Below are 23,676 nucleotides of genomic sequence, written 5' to 3'. Positions count from 1 at the left end.
TTGTCGTTACACTCTGATTAACCGTATTACCTGACCAACTGGTATTCTAACTGATGCTTTTGAATTAATCAACAAGAATATATATTAAGGTTTATTTCTAGTATTTTATTGCCAACAAAATAATTGATAAGAAATTAACAATCAAACAAAACACGTTTTTATATAATATCAGTGTCAGTGGAAAAACAACAATAAACATTATATGTTATTGTAAGTATTATAACAGTTTTCTTAGTGTAAATACATTGGTAATACTACGGATTCTATTTGCATTAAAATACTCACGCACTCAAGAGTCATGCATATTGGTCAATTTTGATATTTAAGAATGAATGTATTTCTTCAATAGAAAATGAAAACATAATTATCAATGAAAATGTTAAAATTAATTTCCATAAATACATGTAAATCAATACCTAACTTGGAACATCGCACCTTGTCATCACTGGACGTGTACCAGTTTGGTACATTATACAGAATTCAATCCATTCACAATAGATCACAAGCCAGATCCCATATTGGCAATGTATCGAGCACCAGATTACTATATAAAAATGTTACACCTATTTCAAGGATATTAAACTAGGCAAGATCCGCATTTCTATACTCCTAGAAACATTTCTTATGTACGATTCCTGGTCCACATTCGTCGTATTCATGTTTCGACACTGACATTTGTTGGAATGTGGATAGAGATGCCAGCTTTGACCCACCGATCCATGCGGAATATTTCCTGTCTACAGGGGCATTGACATTGACTTTCATATCATTAGGTACAATGGCGTCAAGCTCTTTCTTGAGTCGGTCAGCCATACCTGAAACACGCCAATGAAATTTACTTAACTATATATATGTGAAACATTTGTTTTCGAAAGCATGTATAAAACACAAAATAAATATGTAGACTTATGCTATTTTTGTAATGCATTAATATAACATTTTTCACTTACCTGGAAACATTGTACTTCCGCCGGAAATGACGACATTACTGTAGAGATCTCGTCTGATATCAAAATCACATCCCATCACCGAGTTATGTAAATGTTCATGGACTCCGACTGATTCCATTCCTGGAAAAAGAAAATGACAATATACACCAGTCAAATTTTAGTGTATTTGTATTATTTGATAAATGAAAATAATATTGTAAAATTATTTATTCATTTATTTATTCTTTTCCAAAAACATCTTTTAGTTTGATTTAAAAATGGTTTGTACAGCAATATCTACCTATCAACGATGGCTGGAACAAAGCTTCTGGACATCGAAACCTCTGGTTACCAATACTGAATAGGCTACCACTCGGAAGTTCGTAGAATTTATCAACTGCAGAAGACTTTGATGTTACTATCATTTCATTTTCGAAATCCGAAGCAACGTAAGTCATCTTCTCCTTCATATCTCGGGCAATATTTATTTCAGTTGGAAAAAAGAATAAATATGAAACAAATATTATCAACAAAATAATGTTTCGAAAAAAACAATGAGTTTTTTTCGTTAATCGGTAGCATGTTTGAAATGTACAATTTGAAAACCCGAATCACCTGAAGTTGTGAAGCAGTATCCTCTCTCCTGAAGCAGCTTCAGAAGGTAGGCTGTGAGGTCACGACCTGCCAGGTCCACACGTTTGATGGCGTGAGGGAGGGCGTAACCCTCGTAGATAGGAACCACGTGAGACACACCGTCCCCGGCATCAAAGACGATCCCCGTAGTACGTCCGGATGCGTACAAAGACAGAACAGCTGGGACTGCCATGTAGAAGGCAGGTGTGTTGAATTTCTCAAACAATATCTTTTAAATAGAGCACAAAAACGAGTAAAAAGTATTAAAAGAAAAAAATTACGACCAAAAAGTCAAATAAAAAATCAAAAACACACATTGTTGTTTGGAAATTGTACCTGTATCATTCTTTCCCTGTTGGCCTTAGGATTAAGTGGTGCCTCTGTCAACATGACCGGCCGTTCTTCGGGAGCCACACGAAGCTCGTTGTAGAAGGTGTGGTGCCAGATCTGCTCCATGTCTTCCCAGTTTGTGATAACACCACGGTCTATTGGGTACTTCATTCTCAGGATTCCTCGTTTGTTATGAGCCTCGTCTCCGACGTAGCATTCTTTAAGTCCCAGAGCAAATATAATCTATTGGAGATTCAGGATTGAATTTATTAGTTTTCGAATACCTTAATCGTTAATAAGTGTAAGTTATATGCGCGATTACAGGGTAAAAAATTTGACATGCTCTTTTTTCTTCAATAAACTATTGAAAACCAGATGGTTTAATGAATTAAGCTGTGAAAATTATGCAAACGGACAGACAAACATGTATGATGCCTTATGATTTACAACATTAAATTTGTGCACTGTATTTTTTTTATGAATTACGTATGTTTAGATGGAAACACACATGCGGAAATTACTTTACAATTACTAATAACATTGTAAAGATGAAGAGCACAACCAGGCTCCATAGTCTTACTGTATCTATACTCATTTCATTGCATTATAGATGTAAATATAAAGATTTTTGGCAGTTCTGTTTATTTGTAATTGTGAAATTAAAACCTATGCATTGTAAGCATTGTAATCCTCAAAATACTAGTACCTTTAGGTGGTGAAGTGATGAATAACACATTTACAGATGCTCCACCGCGGATACAGCATAATCGATACTCATCATTTGAACAATACTTTGTGTTTAATTGTGTACACATGTATAAATGTCTAATTAACACAAAAAAATACTTTATTTTGCTTTTGGTGCATGCGCAATCAGTACTTCATACTATATAGGGCATACTGCCACATGTTTATTTGACCACAATTAATTATTTTTAATATTTTTATCTTGAAGTAAAATTAGAAGCTCAAGCTTGTTTTTATAATGTTAATGGTGTAGTGTAAAATAAGTAACTTTTGTAACTGAAGAAAATCACTAATTCGTCTGATCCTGTTTATGATAGATATGTCAGCGGTGAAGCATCTTTAAAGCTCTTCTTGATTCGTGAGTATGAAAATTATGGCACATATAACTTTATATTTTAATGGCGACCCTATTATGGATGAAAGATGATAAAACAAGTTGCACTTCAATAAACCGTAATTTAGCCGTTTTATATTTTCTATGTATTACGGTTTTCGAGTTATTTAAGCATTGATGTTACTATTTTTAATTCCATCGGGGTATGAAAGAAATTTTGTTTTCAAACTGTGTGAATCCGCCTAGCCGATTCTCACAAAAGTTGGCAAACAAAATTAGTGACATCAATGCTTATAATTGTTTTTCCACACTTTTTGATAAAATTAAAAACGTTTAAACGTTGATTTTGATTTCAATTGATTTTGATAATCAATACGCAACGTCAATGTTTATGTTGTGACGTCACGATAACGTCGGGATTCAGCGCCATTCTCGTTTTTTTTTTTAATTATTACTTAATGAATGAAAAACCTTCATTTTTATCATTTCATGCTTACATGTTTCGTGCAGATACGTCCAGTAACGGTGGGGAAAACTGCACGCGGCACATCATCTCCAGCAAATCCCGCCTTGCACGTTCCACTTCCGTTGTCAATGACAACAGCAGCGGTATCTTCATCAAATGAAGACATGGTTTTTGGGACAATTAGTCAATCTCTCTCGTCAAATCCTAGTAACAGAATGAAATTACACTAATTTCATTTAAATAACATTTACAGATAACCTGCTTTGAGATAATGAATCCATTGCATCAAACAGATACAACTACTCTGTTATTCTGGCTTGACTGAGCACATGTTTCTATATTTAGATTTTACAGCTAATGTGTATCTGTGTATTAATGTGCTTCACGCATCATTTTACTAGTATAAAGACTAAAAATAACATACACCCAGTTACAATGGACACTTTGGCATTGATAGAAATAACGAAGAAGCACTAATACCTGAATGGTTGCCGATCTTGTCTAAGACTAGTTCGAAGTTGTCATATCTGTCTGTAAAACGCTGGCGTCATGGTTTGTTGTTGTGAGTTCCCGATCGTTCCTTTCGGCTGTTGATGAATATAATTCAGCGAAATCTGACCACCTTTAGTCTACTTTCTCTGAATATCTCCCATATAAGGCATAATAACAATATCTAATTACTGGAACAACTGAATAGGCAGCATTGCTATATACCTGATAGATCAATGTAAATAGCAACAATATACACAGTAACTAACCTTACTGGCGCACTGCTAAAAATAGACATTATAGTCGATAGGTGGATTCCAGGTAAAGGTATATACAGGTGAGTCAATCGTTCTATTTATAAATATCTATATAGTACAAGTATATGCCTTCAGTGCGTCAAGCACATACATATTGTATAGGATTTAATAAAGTTAGACAGCAACACCTGAAACTTCATATACGATAAAAACCACATAATTTTTTTTCACACACATAGATTTTTTAATGCATTAAATGAGATATTTGATAGTAAGATTTAGATTATTCCACGTTCTTTTCTCTTGTGATAAAGGTATGTTTGACAAAATGACATTGTAAACAACCTTTTATTCATTTCTTGTTTTTTAAACAAAATATCCAAAGAAAAATATCATGGCACAAAACGATATGTGATTTAGACGACACATTATTGTTACCTTGTCGATTTTGCTAAACTTGTATATAAAAGGAACGTCAAACATCCAGTAACACCAAATGTTTTATTCCAGAATCTTATTAGACCCCTAACTATTCAAAACATCTTCATACTTGCATATAATTTTTAGGTAATATAACAATTATCCAAATTCTGGAAATTTTAAGACAAAAACAAAGACTCCTATATTTGAACAACATAGAAATAACAAAAGATTGGCACTGATTAGAGAGTTTGATGATAAATTATTACAACGGATTCTACGTGATATGTAGTAGATTTGACATTTTCACCAAAATAAATATCACATCGGTGATATGTAAAATACATTTTAAAATTATGACTATCTAAAATTTGAACTAAGTATATGTAATGGTAAAACAAAATTGATTTCAAATGTACAAAGATACATCATACTTATCATTTTATGATAGTATTTTTAATTCCCTTCAGAATGATGATTGCAGGTTAACCATCTGCTATAAACGCTTAATAAAGATATAAACACAGAATGTAAAAAATGAATATGAGAAATATATGTCTTTATCATTATGTGCATCATTCTTAAAGAGATAAACTGCCCAAAATGTTTTATGTATCTTATATCTTTCATGATTTCTAAGTCATCATTGTTAGTTGCTTAGACTTCATTATAACGATCGTTAATCAAGCCTATTACACACGTGCAAAATAATAGCGGACAATGACATTTATTTACGTTTTTTTCATTATAATGACAAGCGCACTCATATCGAATAACTTGCATATTCTGTGAAATATTTTAAATGATACAGCCAAAATATTCATGATCACTGAATGAGACATATTTTCTAGAGCAAGACAATTTATTGCGAATGTTTAACTTTTGTCTTTTAGTTATACTAACCACAGTTAAGTAAATTTGTTGGGTAATTTGCTGTTTTATAGGATAAACATATTAACCGTCCGAGTATATATATAAATAGAACGTTTGTCTCACCTGTACGGGTATACACCTCTAGACGGAATCCACCTATCTAGTATAATGTCTATTTTTAGTAGTGTGTCAGTCGGGTTAGTCAGAGTAAAGCTGTTGTCGTTTATTTAGGTCGATGATAAGTATTACCTACAGTTATACCAATAGTATTACTAATTGTGTCTTGCCTTATAGGGGATATATTCACCGAACTAGATTAAAGTTGGTCAGATTTCTCAGAAGAACAAATACAATGCTATATAACACGTGGAGATACAATGCGGAATCAGAATCACCAACAGCGACCATCAGGAAAGATCAGGAGTTCACAACAGCTACAAACCACGACTAAACGGCATTATAACGAAAATATATCGAGGAAATCTGGAAATATATCAGGTAGGCATTTCTTTGTTACTTTCACAGATATCCTTGTGTTTATTTTTCCTGTATAAAATGCATATATACTTTTTTTTAAAGAAAAACGGTAAACAGTAACGACTAACGATTGCTTTATCTGGAAATATGTCAGGTAGGAATATTTCTTTGTTACTCTCACAGATATCACTGTGATCCGGCTTTACTTTATTATTTACGAGTGAAAGTAATCTATGTTTTTTTTCAAACACTTAACATGGAAGTGTATGGAAACAATACTTATCATATTGCAGATATTTTAAAAATATAAAATAAACCAAGCGTTGTTTATTATTAGTTACCAATAAAACTTTCTTCATTTAGTCATCAATGTGTCGTTATTCAGAATTATATGTAATTTTATAATTTTTACAGTTAAAACCAGAAGATCGAATAATAGAAATCATGTCTACATTTGAAGAGGATATCGCCGCTGTTATCATTGACAACGGAAGTGGAATGTGCAAGGCTGGCTTTGCAGGAGATGATGCACCACGTGCAGTTTTCCCCGCCATAACAGGACGACCTCGCTATGACGTAAGTACAGAAATTCATTGTGTAAGATATTTTTTCAAATTCCTACAGGTATAATACTGACTTGTCTAATGCAATACACTCATGTCGCCTGAGACACAGCTGCATGGCTTCCCATGCAATACAGCCTCTTTGGAGAATTGACCTGCAGTCGCGTTTTTTCGAATTTATTTCAAAATGATGGATAATCATACTAGTAAAATTGCAATAAAACGGCTATGTATGAGAGACCAAGTCAGTTTTTAATATGAAAAGAAATCTAACTGCAAAGTTGTTTTTACCAATTTTGCTTCTTCATTAGTTGGTCATGGCCGGTATGGGATCTAAAGAATGTTACGTCGGAGACGAGGCTCAGAACAAACGAGGAATCTTGTCGCTGAAGTACCCAGTAGAGCACGGTATCGTCACCAACTGGGACGACATGGAGAAGATCTGGCACCACACCTTCTACAACGAGCTCCGTGTGGCTCCCGAGGAACATCCGGTCATGTTGACAGAGGCACCACTTAATCCTAAGGCTAACAGAGAAAGGATGATACAGGTACAAACTTATACATTGTTATACTTAAAAGCATCGTCGGAAAACCATGAGTCATCGCTCTACGTGTCACAAACGTAGAGTGATGACTCGATGACTTAAAACATGTAATGCTGTAACTTTCAAACCTAATATCAAATCCAGAAATCAGTGATGCACAACTTTATTTCCTTGGTTTCCAATTTTCATTTGATAAATGATTTTGCAGATTATGTTCGAGACTTTCAACACACCCGCTTTCTACGTGGCGATACAGGCTGTCCTGTCCCTGTACGCCTCCGGGCGTACCACGGGGGTCGTGTTTGATGCCGGGGACGGTGTGTCTCACGTGGTACCTATCTACGAGGGTTACGCCCTCCCTCACGCCATCAAACGTGTGGACCTGGCAGGTCGTGACCTCACAGCCTACCTCCAGAGGATCCTCCGTGAAAGAGGATACAATTTTACTACTTCATGTAAGTTGTAGTTTTTAATTTCAAAATTGAGTTTATTTTTCCTTCCAGTAAACATCTCTCATGTTGGAAAAAATATTATTTATTTATTGGAAAAAATGACATATTTTTATTATATCCAACTTCTTTATTCTAAAGCTGAAATGGAGATTGTCCGTGATATGAAGGAGAAGATGTCCTACGTTGCTCTCGATTTTGAAAATGAAATGACATCATCCTCAAAGTCTTCCATGCTTGAGAAGTCTTACGAACTTCCGGATGGTGGACTTGTCACCATTGGTAACGAGAGGTTCCGGTGTCCAGAGGTTCTCTTCCAGCCTTCGTTTATAGGTAGGCATTGTCAAATGCTATTGATCAAATAATATTGTTTAAGATATTATCTATAGAAATAAACATCTATTGTTTTCATGGCGAGTAAATCAAGAAACTTTATCATACAACAAAAACAAACAACATAAAAAAATCACAACTACATTGTCATCTGACATCATCAACATTTACTTACAGGAATGGAATCTGTCGGAGTCCATGAACAACTACATAACTCGGTAATGGGATGTGATATCGATATCAGACGAGATCTCTACAGCAATGTCGTCATTTCCGGTGGAAGTACCATGTTTCCAGGTAAGTGGGGTTTTATTTTAAAGCTAAAACGACAAGTAAGCTTATGTGTTTTTGTTACTTTGATTTAATATAAAACGAATGGAAACTGGTATTGGCACTATATTGTTCTTTGTGAATATAATATAATTACTGTATCATTATCTTTGATTCAGGTATGGCTGATCGTTTAAAGAGAGAACTGGATGGTATTGTACCCAACAATGTAAAGGTGAAGGTCATCGCCCCTCCGGAGAGGAAGTATTCCGTGTGGATCGGTGGATCTATTTTGGGGTCTCTGTCCACATTCCAACAGATGTGGGTATCGAAACAGGAGTACGACGAATGTGGACCAGGAATTGTTCACAGGAAGTGCTTCTAGACAAAGAAAAAGTGTTTTTATATCTTATATACTAGATTAAGTTAACTGTGATATTTTATCGGAACAAATTACTGATAGTAAGACACAAACATTATTATATTGACAAATTGGTGTGCATGAGATATAGCTAATATGGATATCAAACAATGCAATGTGTACTGAAAATGGAGAACAGTTGATGATAGTCTACGAAATGAATAAGTCTGTAACAGGAGAAAGGAATATATAGCGATAAGACTGGGGCTCGAACTCCGGCCCTCCGAAGACTGGCCGGATGTTTTATCGATTGAGCTACCTGGTCGCAGATGATAGACCCAGTCCAGACCAGCTACAAGACAATGTCAGGTTTTACATTGATTATACAATGTACTTCAATAGTTACTTATGACGAGGTCTTTCTTGGTTAAATTGTATTCAAATGGTGTTCATTTTCACTGATCAACTTTAAATTTGAGGTATTGTTTGGTTGCTTCACTAACAAGGGACATGTTACCTCACAAGAAGGATGCAGGCAAATTGAATTTTTGTTGAGTGTACATGTACTCACTATGGGATCTGTGATCTTGGTGTATGACGACCAAATCCATCTTTGCAGAGTTATCTGCACTTGTGGGTATTTACTGATTGTGACGTCATGTGTTTGCAATCGTAACGTCATACTTTTGAGAGGTAAGGACATGAGATTCATTCACAAAATAATGACGTTGCAATCGATACCTTTCCGTAAGGAAGATGACTCTGTAATATGCAAAGACGTATTACTTGTAGGGTGAATGTAATATAATAAAAGAATGTTCAATATGGGTGAGAGTGCGAGAAAACTTTATTTGAATTTAAATTATGTTATATTTTTCAAAGTAATGCTCATGTTTGTTGATAAAGTTTAAGAAGCATGTATAGTTGTAGATAGTGATATACCATCAACTCAGAGGAAACATAATTTTACAACTATATAAAATGTGCTATAGTATTCTATTTTATTTTTATTTCAGAATTTCAGAACTATTTATATTTTTTATTTATAATTTTAATTTATATATACCTACATCCGACATACTCACCTATAATTATAACTCCATTCACTATTCATATTTCATCGTTATTAATTATAAGTAAAATCGACACATATTATCAACGCATAGGAAACATAATTTTATAACTATATAAAATGTGATTTAGTATTCTATTTTTTTTGTTTTGTTTCCGACATTCATAATTATTTATTTTTTATTGTTTTTATTTACATGTATCTACATCCAACATAATCACCTATAATTATCACTCCATTCAATATTCATATTTCATCGTTATCTATCGTTATCTCATGCATTATGTATCGATTGTAATTACAATTTCTATTTTCGACATAGACGAATTCAGTGATGTGATATTTTATATACATGTACTTGTTTACATATTTTGTTGAATAATAATAAATTATTGAAAATTAATGGTAGTGATTATCATTTTGATCTACAAACACCAGCATGCTACCAATATTTTACCGTTATATCCCAATAACACACAAGATATAGATTTCAGCTATATAGTTCGTCTGAAATATGAATACAGTTGAACCTGCCTTAGTGACGACCTCTGTGTCGGTCCACAATGGTCAATTTTAACACGACCTGTGTGTAAATACTACTCGGTTATAATTTTGTCTTTGGTCTACAAAGACAGGACATAACAGTATTTTCTTAAAGTTAAATGTGCCGTGTTTTTCATACTCACGAATCAAGATTAGTTTTTGATATGTAATTTACCAAAAAAAAAATACCAATATTTTGAGAATTACGATACGTACTTTCAATGCATTCAATTGGTTTTAATTTTACAATTACAATTAAGAACTAAAATGATTTTTAGTAGTACTGTCAAAAATCATTATGTTTACATCTACAAATGTATAGTGAAATGAAATAAGTACATTCAGTCAGATGATGGAGCCAAATTGTGGTCTACAATTTTATTTCACGTTGTGTCAGTCATTTGAAAGTGATTTCTACTGGAATGTTTCCGTCTAAATATACACTAGGCATACAAAACAACAATTGCACAGTACATAATTTCTCTGTTGTAACTTATGTTTATAAGACATATAAGGCCATTCCAATGATGTCCACGGCTTAATTCATTAAACCTGATGGTTTTCAATAGATTACTGAAGACAAAATAAGATGTCAAAATTTTCGCCCTGTTACGGCACACATAACTTTAATCGTTCATGAGTTTTGCTAACGTTTACACTATTTTAAATACGCATATAAAAGGCAAAAGACAAAACATAATTGTAATTTTATGTCCTATCAATGAAAATATTCATTGGGAATTGAATTGCCTCGCTTAAGATGTATTAATTCGAATTTATCTAGAATATCGAGATAAAATAAAGTATGCCTTGATACTCATAAGTCGAATCGTATTCCTTTAAGCAATGAATAATACAAATATTGTGATATACTTTGAAAATAAATTTTAATTTTATTATATGAGTTCTTAAATTGAGATAAAAAATGAATTTATGTTTTTTTTTCTATTTTGTCATTACTTGTCTTGAATAAGTAAAATTCTTTTTGATTCCGTTTTCGAATTTTAATGCTTCAACAATTCTCTATTTTGATATGGAAGATAGCATAATCTCAACGCTTTATAAATTTTTGCTATGTTCGGAAGTAAGATAAATCTGGCTCAAATATTACTATATATCAATATATTTTTCTGCATTGAACCACATTTGAGAGAATGTAACTATATATATTAGTAACTACATTTGAAACATTTACAAAATCATTATCGCATTTCAAAATTTTAAAGCAAAGTATTTGAACTAGTTTATGACTCTCTAAACAAAAGCAACACATTTTTCAGTGTTTTAAAGTTTAAAAAATAAAACTACCCGATTTTTTTTCTGGTATATTATGACACCAGATGAACTTTGTTCTTGCATTATATTTTCCAATTTGTTTTATTTTCAACATACCATACCATATCAATCCATAATGTTTAATAAATAAATCAACCAAAAATATCATTTGATTCTAGCAAAACTGGACCAAACAGAAAATTGACCCTCTGATTTAACCCCTCACAATTGACTCCAATTCGTCCTTTATTGTATGCCCTAACACCCGGGTATATGTAAACAAAAATAATACTTATCGGTCACTCCTTCTTTCTGTAAGCGCAAATATTTCATACGAAACGGGATTTCTTCTGATCTAACATTATATTTTCAAAACAAAATATAGGAAAACATGCTATTGCCAATAGAAAATTTATGTTCAGTAAGCACAAATATTCCATACTAACCAAGTTTTCTAGATCTGGCATAAGGTTTAGAAAAACATAATAATATATTATTAAGAAAATAGACCATTGCTTACTCCAACACTTGATATCTTTATGTTTGATTTATTATGAATGTGTGTTTAGTGGTGTTGTAAATAGAAGGAATTACTTTTCATTTTAACTTGAGTATGAACGTGTTGTCCATGTTTATCCTTACATGGACTTCTTATGATAGTTGATGACCGCAAAGATGAATATATTAGTGTCTTTCACTCTAAAATAATGACCGGACCCAGAGTCTGAGATCTAAATCCCGAATTTTAAGAAAAAATTTTCGTAGAAAAGTGGAAAAAAATGAGGGTCGGGGGTAAAAAATTAGGGTCGGTAGGGTAACCCTAAACAGACATATTATTTTTTGCCTTATGATGATATACACATTTTACAGAGACTGAAATGTGTTAACGATGTCATTGTCATCTTCGTTATCTTAGTTTAATACCAATGTACTTTTATTATATTACTGATAGGCTATCATCATGGAGGGTAGATGTTGTCCTTCCCCCCTCCCCCACCCCCTTCATCCTTCTCCATTTCCCCCTCTATTATCACTTTCCTTGTTTCTCTACTCGTTCACAAAATAATGAAAAGATAATATAAATAAATATTTTGAATTTGACTTAGATTTTGTAGTAAGATTATGGAGAAAATTGTAATGACCTTTACAAAATATTTTTGATAGCATTTGTAATGAGATATTTTCAACTATTTCTTGCTTGGCTGGATAACGATTAAGTTAAACGAAATGTTCCCATTAGTTTATATTATTGCTGAAAAAGATGATAGCGATGAAGTCGGCTGTAATAAGACGAGACTATTATATATCATTGTAGTGACGTCTTGTTGAACTCTTCCTGCTAAAATTTAAGCCTGGTTCCATTGACGTATTTGCATTTCAATTGTCTTTGTTGGCGAATTAGATTTTGATGTGCCTTTCAGGAAAATCCAACAAACATTGTGTATTCGTAAATAAAACACCAGCACCTTTCCATTAAACTACATGTATAATGACCTGTTCTGTTCACATATCTATTTGTCCGAGGCATTCACACAAGCGGAAAAAATGCAAAAATTGAAGAAAAAAAACTCTTTTTACATTATTGTTATTAAGGTTTGTGATCTAGGTCAATGATAAAATGGATCAATATAAGTCATAGAAGATAAGGTTTTTTATCCGATATTTTACGGATTTAAAAACAAACAATAATACAATGAATATAAAAACATGTTTATAGCATTTTATTTATAACAAAATATATGGTACAAAGAATAAATTAACAATCATATTTCATAAACTATTAAACATGCTTTCGTACATAATATCATGTAAATACGAAACGTTTTATGTATCACTATCACAAGATACAATATGATAACCATCAATGAGAATATTTTACGATTTATAATGTAATAAACTAATAAAAGTTATTACACATCAGCAATATTTACATAGGTGCATGAATTCAGGTAACTTGTTTCACTCTTGCGTTCCAAATATTATTATAGTTCATCCAAACGTCCGTACTTTACGCGTATTTCATTCAATGTTGTATTAAAAACTATAGATATCTATATCGTACATACAAAAACACGAGTCTGACAAGACAAGAATTACTACATATGCCAATGAAATAATATACAAATATTCATATAAATGCAATCATTAAATACCAAAGGTCTTTCTATACTCACAGAGCGCATAATGGTTTGTAATATTACATTGCTGTCATTATAATACAAACGTATGATAAACCTCCATCCACTTTCCAGATCATAGGCATGACTCCATATAATCAGTATACTCATCAACACATTCCTTAATTGAGAAACACGCAATCAATCCTTTTGTGATTTCTCAATACAACACCAGTCAAAACTATTTTCGGTCACACGGCTATCAAAATATCACAGATTATTATCACTATACATGAAAGCCAATATCCACATCTTTTATAGATGTGATTTATGATTTGATGTCACTGTCATAATGATAAATACGAGACTCCCTCCAATTTAAAATGGTGGGTCGCAGACCCGTTGAACACCGTAAATCCATTTGTAATATGTAAATTCAGCACCGGTGATATACTATTTTCAGTCTTACGGTTGATGAAGATATCACACATTGTTACAACATGAAAAATAATTTCCTTATTTTACAAACAGCTATACTCCTAGAAACATTTCCTGTGAACGATTCCTGGTCCACATTCGTCGTACTCCTGTTTCGATACCCACATCTGTTGGAATGTGGACAGAGACCCCAGGATAGATCCACCGATCCATACAGAATACTTCCTCTCCGGAGGGGCGATGACTTTGACCTTTACATTGTTGGGTACAATACCATCGAGTTCTTTCTTCAATCGGTCAGCCATGCCTGAAACACACGATTATTACATTTAATAAACAGGTAAAAACAAGTTACTCGTAATAAGATGTATTAAACAATTATTCAGTAGATTGATAATATTCCGCTTTGTGATGACGAGAGGTTTCTTAATTACCTGGAAACATTGTACTTCCGCCGGAAATGACGACATTGCTGTAGAGATCTCGTCTGATATCGATATCACATCCCATTACTGAGTTATGTAGATGTTCATGGACTCCGACAGATTCCATTCCTGTAAAGACAACAATATGATGGGTTTCTTTTAATAATTATTAAATGCTTTACCTAATATAAAGAGCTTCTTGTACCCCTATGGATTGACTTAAACATATGTTTTGTTATGGAGATCATCATCAAGTTAACTTAAAATGTGAAAGTGTATTCTAAAAAAGCTGTTTAAGAAGGGATTTTTTTGTGTGTGTGTTGTACATCTTTAACATAAAGAGTATGTCAAGTCAATTCAAATTATTCATTCTAATGACGTGCAATTCCAAATTATCGATAGACTTTTAAAATCATCAGTCATTGTATCAGTTACTCAGTGACGTCAACAAACAGCAGCGTTATTTTTACCTTATGAGATGATGCTTGTTACGAACAAGATATGAAAATATTACATCATACTCGCAAAATTCTTACCAATAAAGGATGGTTGGAAGAGAACTTCTGGACACCGAAACATCTCGTTACCAATAGTAACAAGCCCACCATCCGGAAGCTCGTAAGACTTCTCAACCATAGAAGACTTTGAGGATGATGTCATTTCATTTTCGAAATCGAGAGCGACGTAGGACATCTTCTCTTTCATATCACGGACAATCTCCATTTCAGCTGTAACAGAGAGAATTTAGATTTGAACGAAAGAATTGAATATTTAAGCAATGAATGTTGCATGTAAAGAATTTTTCTCGAGTTTGTCGATACACGAACATTTTAATAAAAACATGAACAAAATTTACTCACAAGAAGTTGTGAAGTTGTATCCTCTTTCGTGAATGATCCTCTGGAGGTAGGCTGTGAGGTCACGACCTGCCAGGTCCACACGTTTAATGGCGTGAGGGAGGGCGTAACCCTCGTAGATAGGTACCACGTGGGACACACCGTCCCCGGCATCAAACACGACCCCCGTGGTACGTCCGGAGGCGTACAGAGACAGGACAGCCTGTATCGCCACGTAGAAGGCTGGGGTGTTAAATGTCTCGAACATTATCTGCAAAATTAATTTTGAATGAAAAGTGAGATATATCAATGGAAATTGTTTTGCATTACTGGTTATCTGATTAAGGTTAAACTGTAACACTGCATGTTTTAAGTTTTAAATGTTTTAAGTATAACAATGTATAAGTGTGTACCTGTATCATCCTTTCTCTGTTATCCTTAGGATTAAGTGGTGCCTCTGTCAACATGACCGGATGTTCCTCGGGAGCCACACGGAGCTCGTTATAGAAGGTGTGGTGCCAGATCTTCTCCATGTCGTCCCAGTTGGTGACGATACCGTGTTCTACTGGGTACTTTAGCGACAAGATTCCTCGTTTGTTCTGAGCCTCGTCTCCGACGTAACATTCTTTAGATCCCATACCGGCCATGACCACCTAATGAAGATTCAAAATTGGTATACGTTATAAATGTGTGATCGTCCAAAAGCTTGTCATGAAGAACCAGTTTTGTTAAACATTTGAAAACGATAATTTCCTGCTTTTTGCATAAAATGTTCAACTTATTTCGCCAATTGTAATCATTGTTGTACTTACATCATAGCGTGGTCGTCCTGTAATGGCAGGGAAAACTGCACGTGGCGCATCGTCTCCGGCGAATCCAGCCTTGCACATTCCACTTCCGTTGTCAATGACAACGGAAGCGATATCTTCATCAAATGTGGACATGGTTTCTAGTACTGTATCGTCTTGTTGTAACTGGAAAATAAGCACATATTTTGTAAATTGCAATTAAGTATGAATAACAGCACAGAAGAAAGGTTTAGTAACAAGAACACGAAGTCAAGTTAAGGTGATGGTGGGTCATGAAAATTTGATATACATACAGCTTGATCATGTTTGAGTTATGGATATAATTTAGTATATGGACTACGCTTACAAGTCCACGTAATTTTAAAAAATAATAGAAATACAGATAAATGTTAGATAAATCGTAAATAAAAGGCGTGATTTATGTGATAGTAACAAAGAATGTATTCCTACCTGATGTATTTCCAGATTTCCTCTCTTCTATCCTCACTATATATAATGTCGTGTAGTCGTGGTTTGTAGTTGTTGTGAACTCCTGATCTCTCCTGTCGGTCGCTGTTGGTGATTCTGATTCTTCATTGTATCTCCACGTGTTATATAGCATTGTATTTGTTCTTCTGGGAAATCTGACCAACTTTTATCTAGTTCGGTGAATATATCCCCTACAAGGCAATACACAATTAGTAATACTGTTGGTATAACTGTATGTAATACTTATCATCAACCTAAATAAACGACAACAGCTTTACTCTGACTAACCTCGACTGACACACTACTAAAAATAGACATTATACTAGATAGGTGGATTCCGACTACAGGTGTATACCCATACAGGTGAGACAAACGTTCTATTTATATACATGTACATATACATAAACATATGTAAACCTGGCTGACAGAGAATGTTGGTATATAGAAATCACAGAGCAGAGAATATCAAACACTCGCCCTACAAATCATTAAGCAGTGAGTTTCATTTCAGTAATACGTTACCATAACGTTAATATGCTTATCTTCCCATTAGGATAATTTTCCATTTATTGTTTATAAATATGAACAAAACTAAACCCCATTTTATGAATAAGTTATAATGTTGTCACTTAAGCCTATGTTTCTAGCCTATGTTTCTGACGTCTTGTTTCATGGTAGTGTATTAGTACATGAAAAAGATGATATATATAATTAATTTGTCTCAAACAAATTGTATACTAATGAATACTATTGCTTACTAGTATATAAGATTTATATTATAGTATCCATGCTGTAGGCATTAAGACAGGAAGAGCTAAAATATCCATGAACATATCACCTATGTAAATTTTTAACATTTTAGAAGACGAGCTTCATTTTATTTTTCATTGCAAATACAATTCTATCCTGTTTTCACAAATAATATTTAAATTCAAGTTTGTCTCTATTTAACTAAACATACACACAATTTTGTTGTAAAAAAGAACTGAATGTCTTTGCATTAAAAAGTCTCTTGAACTGAGGAAAAAAGGTTTGCAAAGTGTTTATTTAGTAAACCTACATCATAAGGGAATAACAACATTATAAATAAAATGGAACATTATTTCATTATCTATCTGAAGAGTTAATATACACTTAAAGATCGTGCACTTTACATACGATTATCTAATTGAGAATATTGTACAGAAAAGTATTTACCTAAAGATATTCCTGATAATACAAAACGCTTTGGTAATCATATACAAGGAACACAGCTTTGCTAGAGGAACAAATTAATTGTTTATGAAAATCAAGGGAAAATGATCATGTATACAGTGTTAGTCAGACCAACCAAAGACATACATGGAGTTAAATCCTTGAAAAAACCAAGTTGTTAATTTTAATGTGCAGCAAATTATACAACGATTTATGTCTTTCCAGATTTTGCGTTTAATTGTATCATATAAATGTTCACTTCAAACAAAAATGAATCTGCTCATTTACATTGAAATAACTGTAACAATGAAACAGATTTTAAGGCATCAAACCGTGCTTTGTTTTAAATGTATGTATTTGTGAAAATAGGTACTAAAATATCACTATGTAATTATGATGGAGTTTTGGCTCTGATATATAGAATTAGGAATTAAAAATATAACACTAACAATCATACTTAATTTCTTATTAATTTTATGTTCAAATGAAATGTTTATAAATAACAGCATTATGATTTCAATACATAACTCCTTTTGAAAGCCAGTTATTTATTGACATCACGCTTGATAATTGCTTGTTGATAATGATTTTATTCTTTTTTGTCATGCAATTTGATGATAAGAATGTGGTATTGTTAAAAATTATTCTGACAATGCATGTATGCCTGCATTAAAATCCAGTTAAGATTCCTAATTATTGCTTTCCACGACTAGTTCAGAAAAGGTCTAAACTAAACATTATTGTCTTTTCTGAATCACATTTCTTTCCTTCAAGGTTTGCTTCAGCACTGTTTTACATTTTGTGAATTAACAAAAAATGCCAAAATATAAAATTTAATGTCCGTTATATTGCATAACGCAGTTGTCATGTGAAAAAAAATATATTGAATAATGCTAAATTTACATGTTCGTTCAACGATCTGTCACCATTACTCGCATTTACCATATATATGCACAGTTATAAATAGAACGATTGACTCACCTGTATATACCTGTACTTGGAATCCACCTATCGAGTATAATGTCTATTTTTAGCTGTGATCCTGTCGGGTTAGTCACAAAGTTAAACTGTTGATGTTGTCGTTATTAAAGTAGATCTATGTAAGGTAATACTACTCAACTGTATTAGTAATAGCTGTACTACCTTTTATGTGGCATATTCACCGAACAAGATTAAAGTTGGTCAGATTTCTCAGAAGAATAAATACAATGCTATATAACACGTGGAGATACAATGCGGAATCAGAATCACCAACAGCGACCGTCAAGAGAGACAAGGAGTTCACAACAGCTACAAACCACGACTACACGACAACACGACAATATAGTGAGGATAGGAGAGAGGAAATCTGGGTATACATAAGGTAAGATTTTTTCTTTGTTACTTTCATATATATCCTAGTTTCTTGAGTTTATTTTTCTGAATAAAAATGCATATGGAAATACTTTTAAAAAAAGACTATTATTTAGGCACTATTTTCATGTAACTTTCCCCATTTCCTTAAAATGTATCTACTTATCTACCTGGTCTACCTGGCTTCGGTCTGTTGCTTAGACGTTATCGTCTCTTGACCTCCTTGAATAATTCAAGATTATTTATGCGTAGTTGCGCCTTTTCCTTGATATTTCAGTAATTTTGTCGCTTAATCTTTATTTGATTAGTCATCATTGATAATTATGTTGGTGTTCAGAATTAAATGCATTTCCGTTATTTTCACAGTTAAATCAAGAAGATCAAATTAAACATCATGTCTACATTTGAAGAAGATATAGCTGCTGTTGTCATTGACAACGGAAGTGGAATGTGTAAAGCTGGATTCGCCGGAGACGATGCGCCACGTGCAGTTTTCCCAGCCATTACAGGACGTCCACGCTATGATGTAAGTACAGAAATAAATACAAATGGCGGTACATTATGTAAAATTTTAAATTGTATGGAGTATTCTATCAAGAAAAATCATTTTTGAATTTTTTTTAAAGAAATGCTCTTACTGGCAAGCTGTTTGATTATCTTCAAAATTCACCAATTTTTATTCTTCCTTAGGTGGTCATGGCCGGTATGGGAGCTAAAGAATGCTACGTCGGCGACGAGGCTCAAAACAAACGAGGAATCTTGTCGCTAAAGTACCCAGTAGAACACGGTATCGTCACCAACTGGGACGACATGGAGAAGATCTGGCACCACACCTTCTACAACGAGCTTCGTGTGGCTCCCGAGGAACATCCGGTCATGTTGACAGAGGCACCACTTAATCCTAAGGCTAACAGAGAAAGAATGATACAGGTACACATTTCTGCATACTTAAAACATGCAATGTTACAGCTTATAACATAATAACAAAATCAGATAATCAATGATGCACAACTATATTTTCTTGATTTCCATTTTTCATTTGATAATTAATTTTACAGATTATGTTCATATTCATTTTTTGTTTTATAATGATGTCTTTCAGATTATGTTTGAGACATTTAACACCCCAGCCTTCTACGTGGCGATACAGGCTGTCCTGTCTCTGTACGCCTCTGGACGTACCACGGGGGTCGTCTTCGATGCCGGAGACGGTGTGTCCCATGTGGTACCTATCTACGAGGGTTACGCCCTCCCTCACGCCATCAAACGTGTGGACCTGGCAGGTCGTGACCTCACTGCCTACCTCCAGAGGATCCTTCACGAAAGAGGATACAACTTCACAACTTCTTGTGAGTAAATGTTTTTCATGTTTTAATTAAAATTTCGTGTATCGTCAAACTCGAGAATATAATTTACAAGCCACATTTATTGGTTAAATATTTAATTCTTCCGTTCAAATCTAGTCGCTATTTTTATATTATATCTATATTATTTTCGAATACTGACACAATTTTGGGTACCAGTTTCCAAAAAATTATCCTTTGTTACTTCCTCAAACTATTATATCAATTCTTTGTAATACTTTTGTTACATTTTTTCTGTTGCAGCTGAAATGGAGATCGTCCGTGATATGAAGGAGAAGATGTCTTATGTTGCTCTCGATTACGAAAATGAAATGACATCATCCTCAAAGTCTTCCATGGTTGAGAAGTCTTACGAACTTCCGGATGGTGGACTTGTCACCATTGGTAACGAGAGGTTCCGGTGTCCAGAGGTTCTCTTCCAGCCATCGTTCATTGGTAAGTATTTTGACATTATGTTTTACATCTAACGTATATAAAAGAGCAGCAAGATACGTATTTAATTTCAGTTAAACATTCAATAATTACAAACGTCTTCATATTGTCTTGACAGGAATGGAATCTGTCGGAGTCCATGAACATCTACATAACTCAGTGATGGGATGTGATATCGATATCAGACGAGATCTCTACAGCAATGTCGTCATTTCCGGCGGAAGTACAATGTTTCCAGGTATGTTCATAATATGCTAACGATTTTTGATCACTACCGAGCGGTATTTTCATAGATTCTATCAAGGTACCTTGGATTTCAATTTTTATTTACATGTTTTTGCCATTGTTACGTTTGTTTATCAAATATGATATTCGTATGATTCAGGTATGGCTGATCGTTTGAAGAGAGAACTGGATGGTATTGTACCCAACAATGTTAAGATCAAGGTCATTGCCCCTCCGGAGAGGAAATATTCCGTGTGGATCGGCGGATCTATCTTGGGATCTCTGTCCACATTCCAACAGATGTGGGTATCGAAACAGGAGTACGACGAATGTGGACCAGGAATCGTGCACAGGAAGTGTTTCTAGACAAAAGTAAATTGGATCAAATTGGGAAATAGGTCATAGCTGCATCAACAAGATGTCCCAGATGAGATCTACTTTATTCGAATATAATAAGCAGTTCCTGTGTCATGTCAATGGGGTAAAATTTGCGATATGCTAAAAGTGAAAAAAACATCGTGTTTTTGTTACACCAATTTCTAAACCAACCATTGTATATTAACCGGTGGTTAATAACAATGGTTATTAACAATGAAATATCACATACTCAATATAGGCATATCATGCTTTGGTGCTGCGTATTCAATTGGTATCCCTGCAAGTGCACACGTAATGGAAAAAGAAGAACTGAATATCGAGAGTAATGTTCGACATACTGGCATTGCGACCATATGGTATAGGTTGATAACGGTACCTGACCGAAGGTATGCGGAGGACTTACAATATACTCAGTATGGTATCTGATCTGGGATGTTTTATGGAGACAAATACTCGTTATCTGTTAATGTTTTAATGTAATAATGTTCGTTATCTGTAAATGTTTTAATGTAATAATGTTCTATATGTTGTATGGGTGAACGTGTGAGTAGTCAACACTTGAGTTTATTTTGTATATCATTTTACCGTATATAACTCCTATTTTTCATTGACTTGATATAATACGTATTAAAACCTGTAAATGGAGATAATGATATTGACTCTTAGAAATCATATATAATTATATAAGACAATGTACTTCATTCCTTAATCTAATTCATGTTTGTTTTTCTTTGAGACATTTTACACTTATTTACTCATAACCTTCATATTCATACCAAACAATCACTTATCGTTTCCATTGAACTCATTGTCTCCTGCTCTTAATTATCAGGAACGCCGTCTTCATTGTAATATCACCTTTGGCATCAACGCAGATTAATTTATTATGCTATATCTTTACAATAATATTTGTTGTTTGTTCATATGTTTTGTTATACGATAATAAATTATTGAATATTAACATATTTATTATTTTGTTTTGAACGATATTAGGTTATCTTAAAAGGCCTTTGTTACAATATCTGATTAGTAGATATCGCGATGTTCATCTTTAATATAGTATGAAAGCTGCAAGGGGAGTAAAAATCAATGAACAGTAAACCAATTTAATTTCTCGGCGACTTAATTTTTGCTCGTTTTTCGATGGAGACATTTTAACTCGACTTCTACTTTAGCTGTGTTTTAAACACTTTTGCGACAATTTGTTTTCGCAATTTCTCATTGCTGCAAAATACATTGAATTTAAATGCACACCAAGATAATTTACAGTATAACATATGAAATGTTTTTAGGTGTTTTAATGACAGAGATGCTTGCACAAATGCAATGAATACTTGAACAGTGGGTGTTACGGTCCCTCTATATGGCACTATGATGTTATATCAAGACAAAAGGAAGCTCGTAAGATTTATGTAAGTGTGTTCGGAATATCAATTAATTAGCTATCAATATTAGTTTCAGGACTACACCAAAGTTTGCTAGATCATTTAACGTGTTAAAGCATATTTTTTTTATATATATTTGATTTTCAGAAGTGAATCACATGGAGACAATTTTAAAAAAAATGACGATGTCACAATATTACACGTTTGTTAGCCGGATACCCTAGACATGGGGATATGGTAGTAGCTACATACATACCAATGTGGATATTCTAAATTAAACAAAGTAATATGTAGTTGCCACTGTTAGGTCTTTTATAATAATGTATGTTGTGAAACTGACAAATTTTGTTACAGAGAAGATTCAGAGAGGAAGCAGGCTTAGCAAGATAAGAATGGTTTGTAAAATTCTATATTATTTTATTGTGAATTGGTATCAGTCTACAGCAACACCAGACCCCGATGATTTCTCGAAACAAACAAAATTGACAAATTGGCATAAGGAGAAAAATTAGTTTTGACTTAAGTCTGCACTTTTGTGTCGAGAAATCGGGACCAGATGAATAACAGATTTGATTGGAAATGTCAGTAGTTATAGAAAACCGACTAATTAACAGGTGGCATTCGGTCCGAAGTCACCCATTATGTAACCACAATCCAAGCACATACGTCATACATAAATAAAAGTTAATAGATTTGTGTTTTTAAAAGTACCAGATAGGATTGTACAGACAGAGGAAGGTTTTCATCATGAAATATTTAATGTTTTGTTAAATCAACCCAATGTAAGATTATATATTTGGTTCTTGTCAATATTGACGTTAAAATCCATTTTTAATTGTATTTTTAAGTATTTTAATTATATAATTTCAAACTCCGAGTATGT

General features: G+C 33.5%; 2 protein-coding genes across 2 annotated transcripts; one reads left to right on the top strand and one right to left on the bottom strand.

Annotated features, from left to right (window-relative positions):
• Positions 1-21: 21 nt before the first annotated feature.
• Positions 22-16,745, bottom strand: LOC138304762 (uncharacterized). Its single transcript, XM_069245020.1, is given in 14 exon segments — positions 22-815; positions 951-1,070; positions 1,231-1,422; positions 1,545-1,791; positions 1,899-2,135; positions 3,471-3,665; positions 9,640-9,662; positions 14,061-14,231; positions 14,359-14,478; positions 14,886-15,077; positions 15,210-15,456; positions 15,599-15,838; positions 15,998-16,159; positions 16,445-16,745. Coding segments are annotated over 13 exon segments (2,322 nt in total). The 5' UTR covers positions 16,130-16,159; positions 16,445-16,745; the 3' UTR covers positions 22-609.
• LOC138304763 (uncharacterized) lies at positions 5,757-22,364 on the top strand. The gene is made up of 15 exons (XM_069245021.1): positions 5,757-5,976; positions 6,370-6,531; positions 6,830-7,069; positions 7,275-7,521; positions 7,657-7,848; positions 8,026-8,145; positions 8,298-8,468; positions 16,501-16,518; positions 16,956-16,990; positions 19,389-19,535; positions 19,700-19,939; positions 20,112-20,358; positions 20,617-20,808; positions 20,924-21,043; positions 21,191-22,364. The coding sequence occupies exons 2-15, from the start codon at positions 6,400-6,402 to the stop codon at positions 21,394-21,396; spliced, it is 2,307 nt and encodes a 768-aa protein (XP_069101122.1). The 5' UTR covers positions 5,757-5,976; positions 6,370-6,399; the 3' UTR covers positions 21,397-22,364.
• The last annotated feature ends 1,312 nt before the right edge of the window (positions 22,365-23,676 follow it).

Source organism: Argopecten irradians, chromosome 12 (assembly GCF_041381155.1).
Source record: "Argopecten irradians isolate NY chromosome 12, Ai_NY, whole genome shotgun sequence".
Classification (NCBI taxonomy): Eukaryota; Metazoa; Mollusca; class Bivalvia; order Pectinida; family Pectinidae; genus Argopecten; species Argopecten irradians.
This window is presented reverse-complemented; position numbering and strand designations above follow the sequence as displayed.

Bases quoted from the DNA above. Each gene is read 5' to 3' on its own strand.
- LOC138304763 (XM_069245021.1), top strand. From the start codon at position 6,400: ATGTCTACATTTGAAGAGGATATCGCCGCTGTTATCATTGACAACGGA. The intron at 7,522-7,656 runs GTAAGTTGTAGT...TTTATTCTAAAG, and splicing joins ATACAATTTTACTACTTCAT to CTGAAATGGAGATTGTCCGT. The intron at 19,536-19,699 runs GTAAGTACAGAA...ATTCTTCCTTAG, and splicing joins CAGGACGTCCACGCTATGAT to GTGGTCATGGCCGGTATGGG.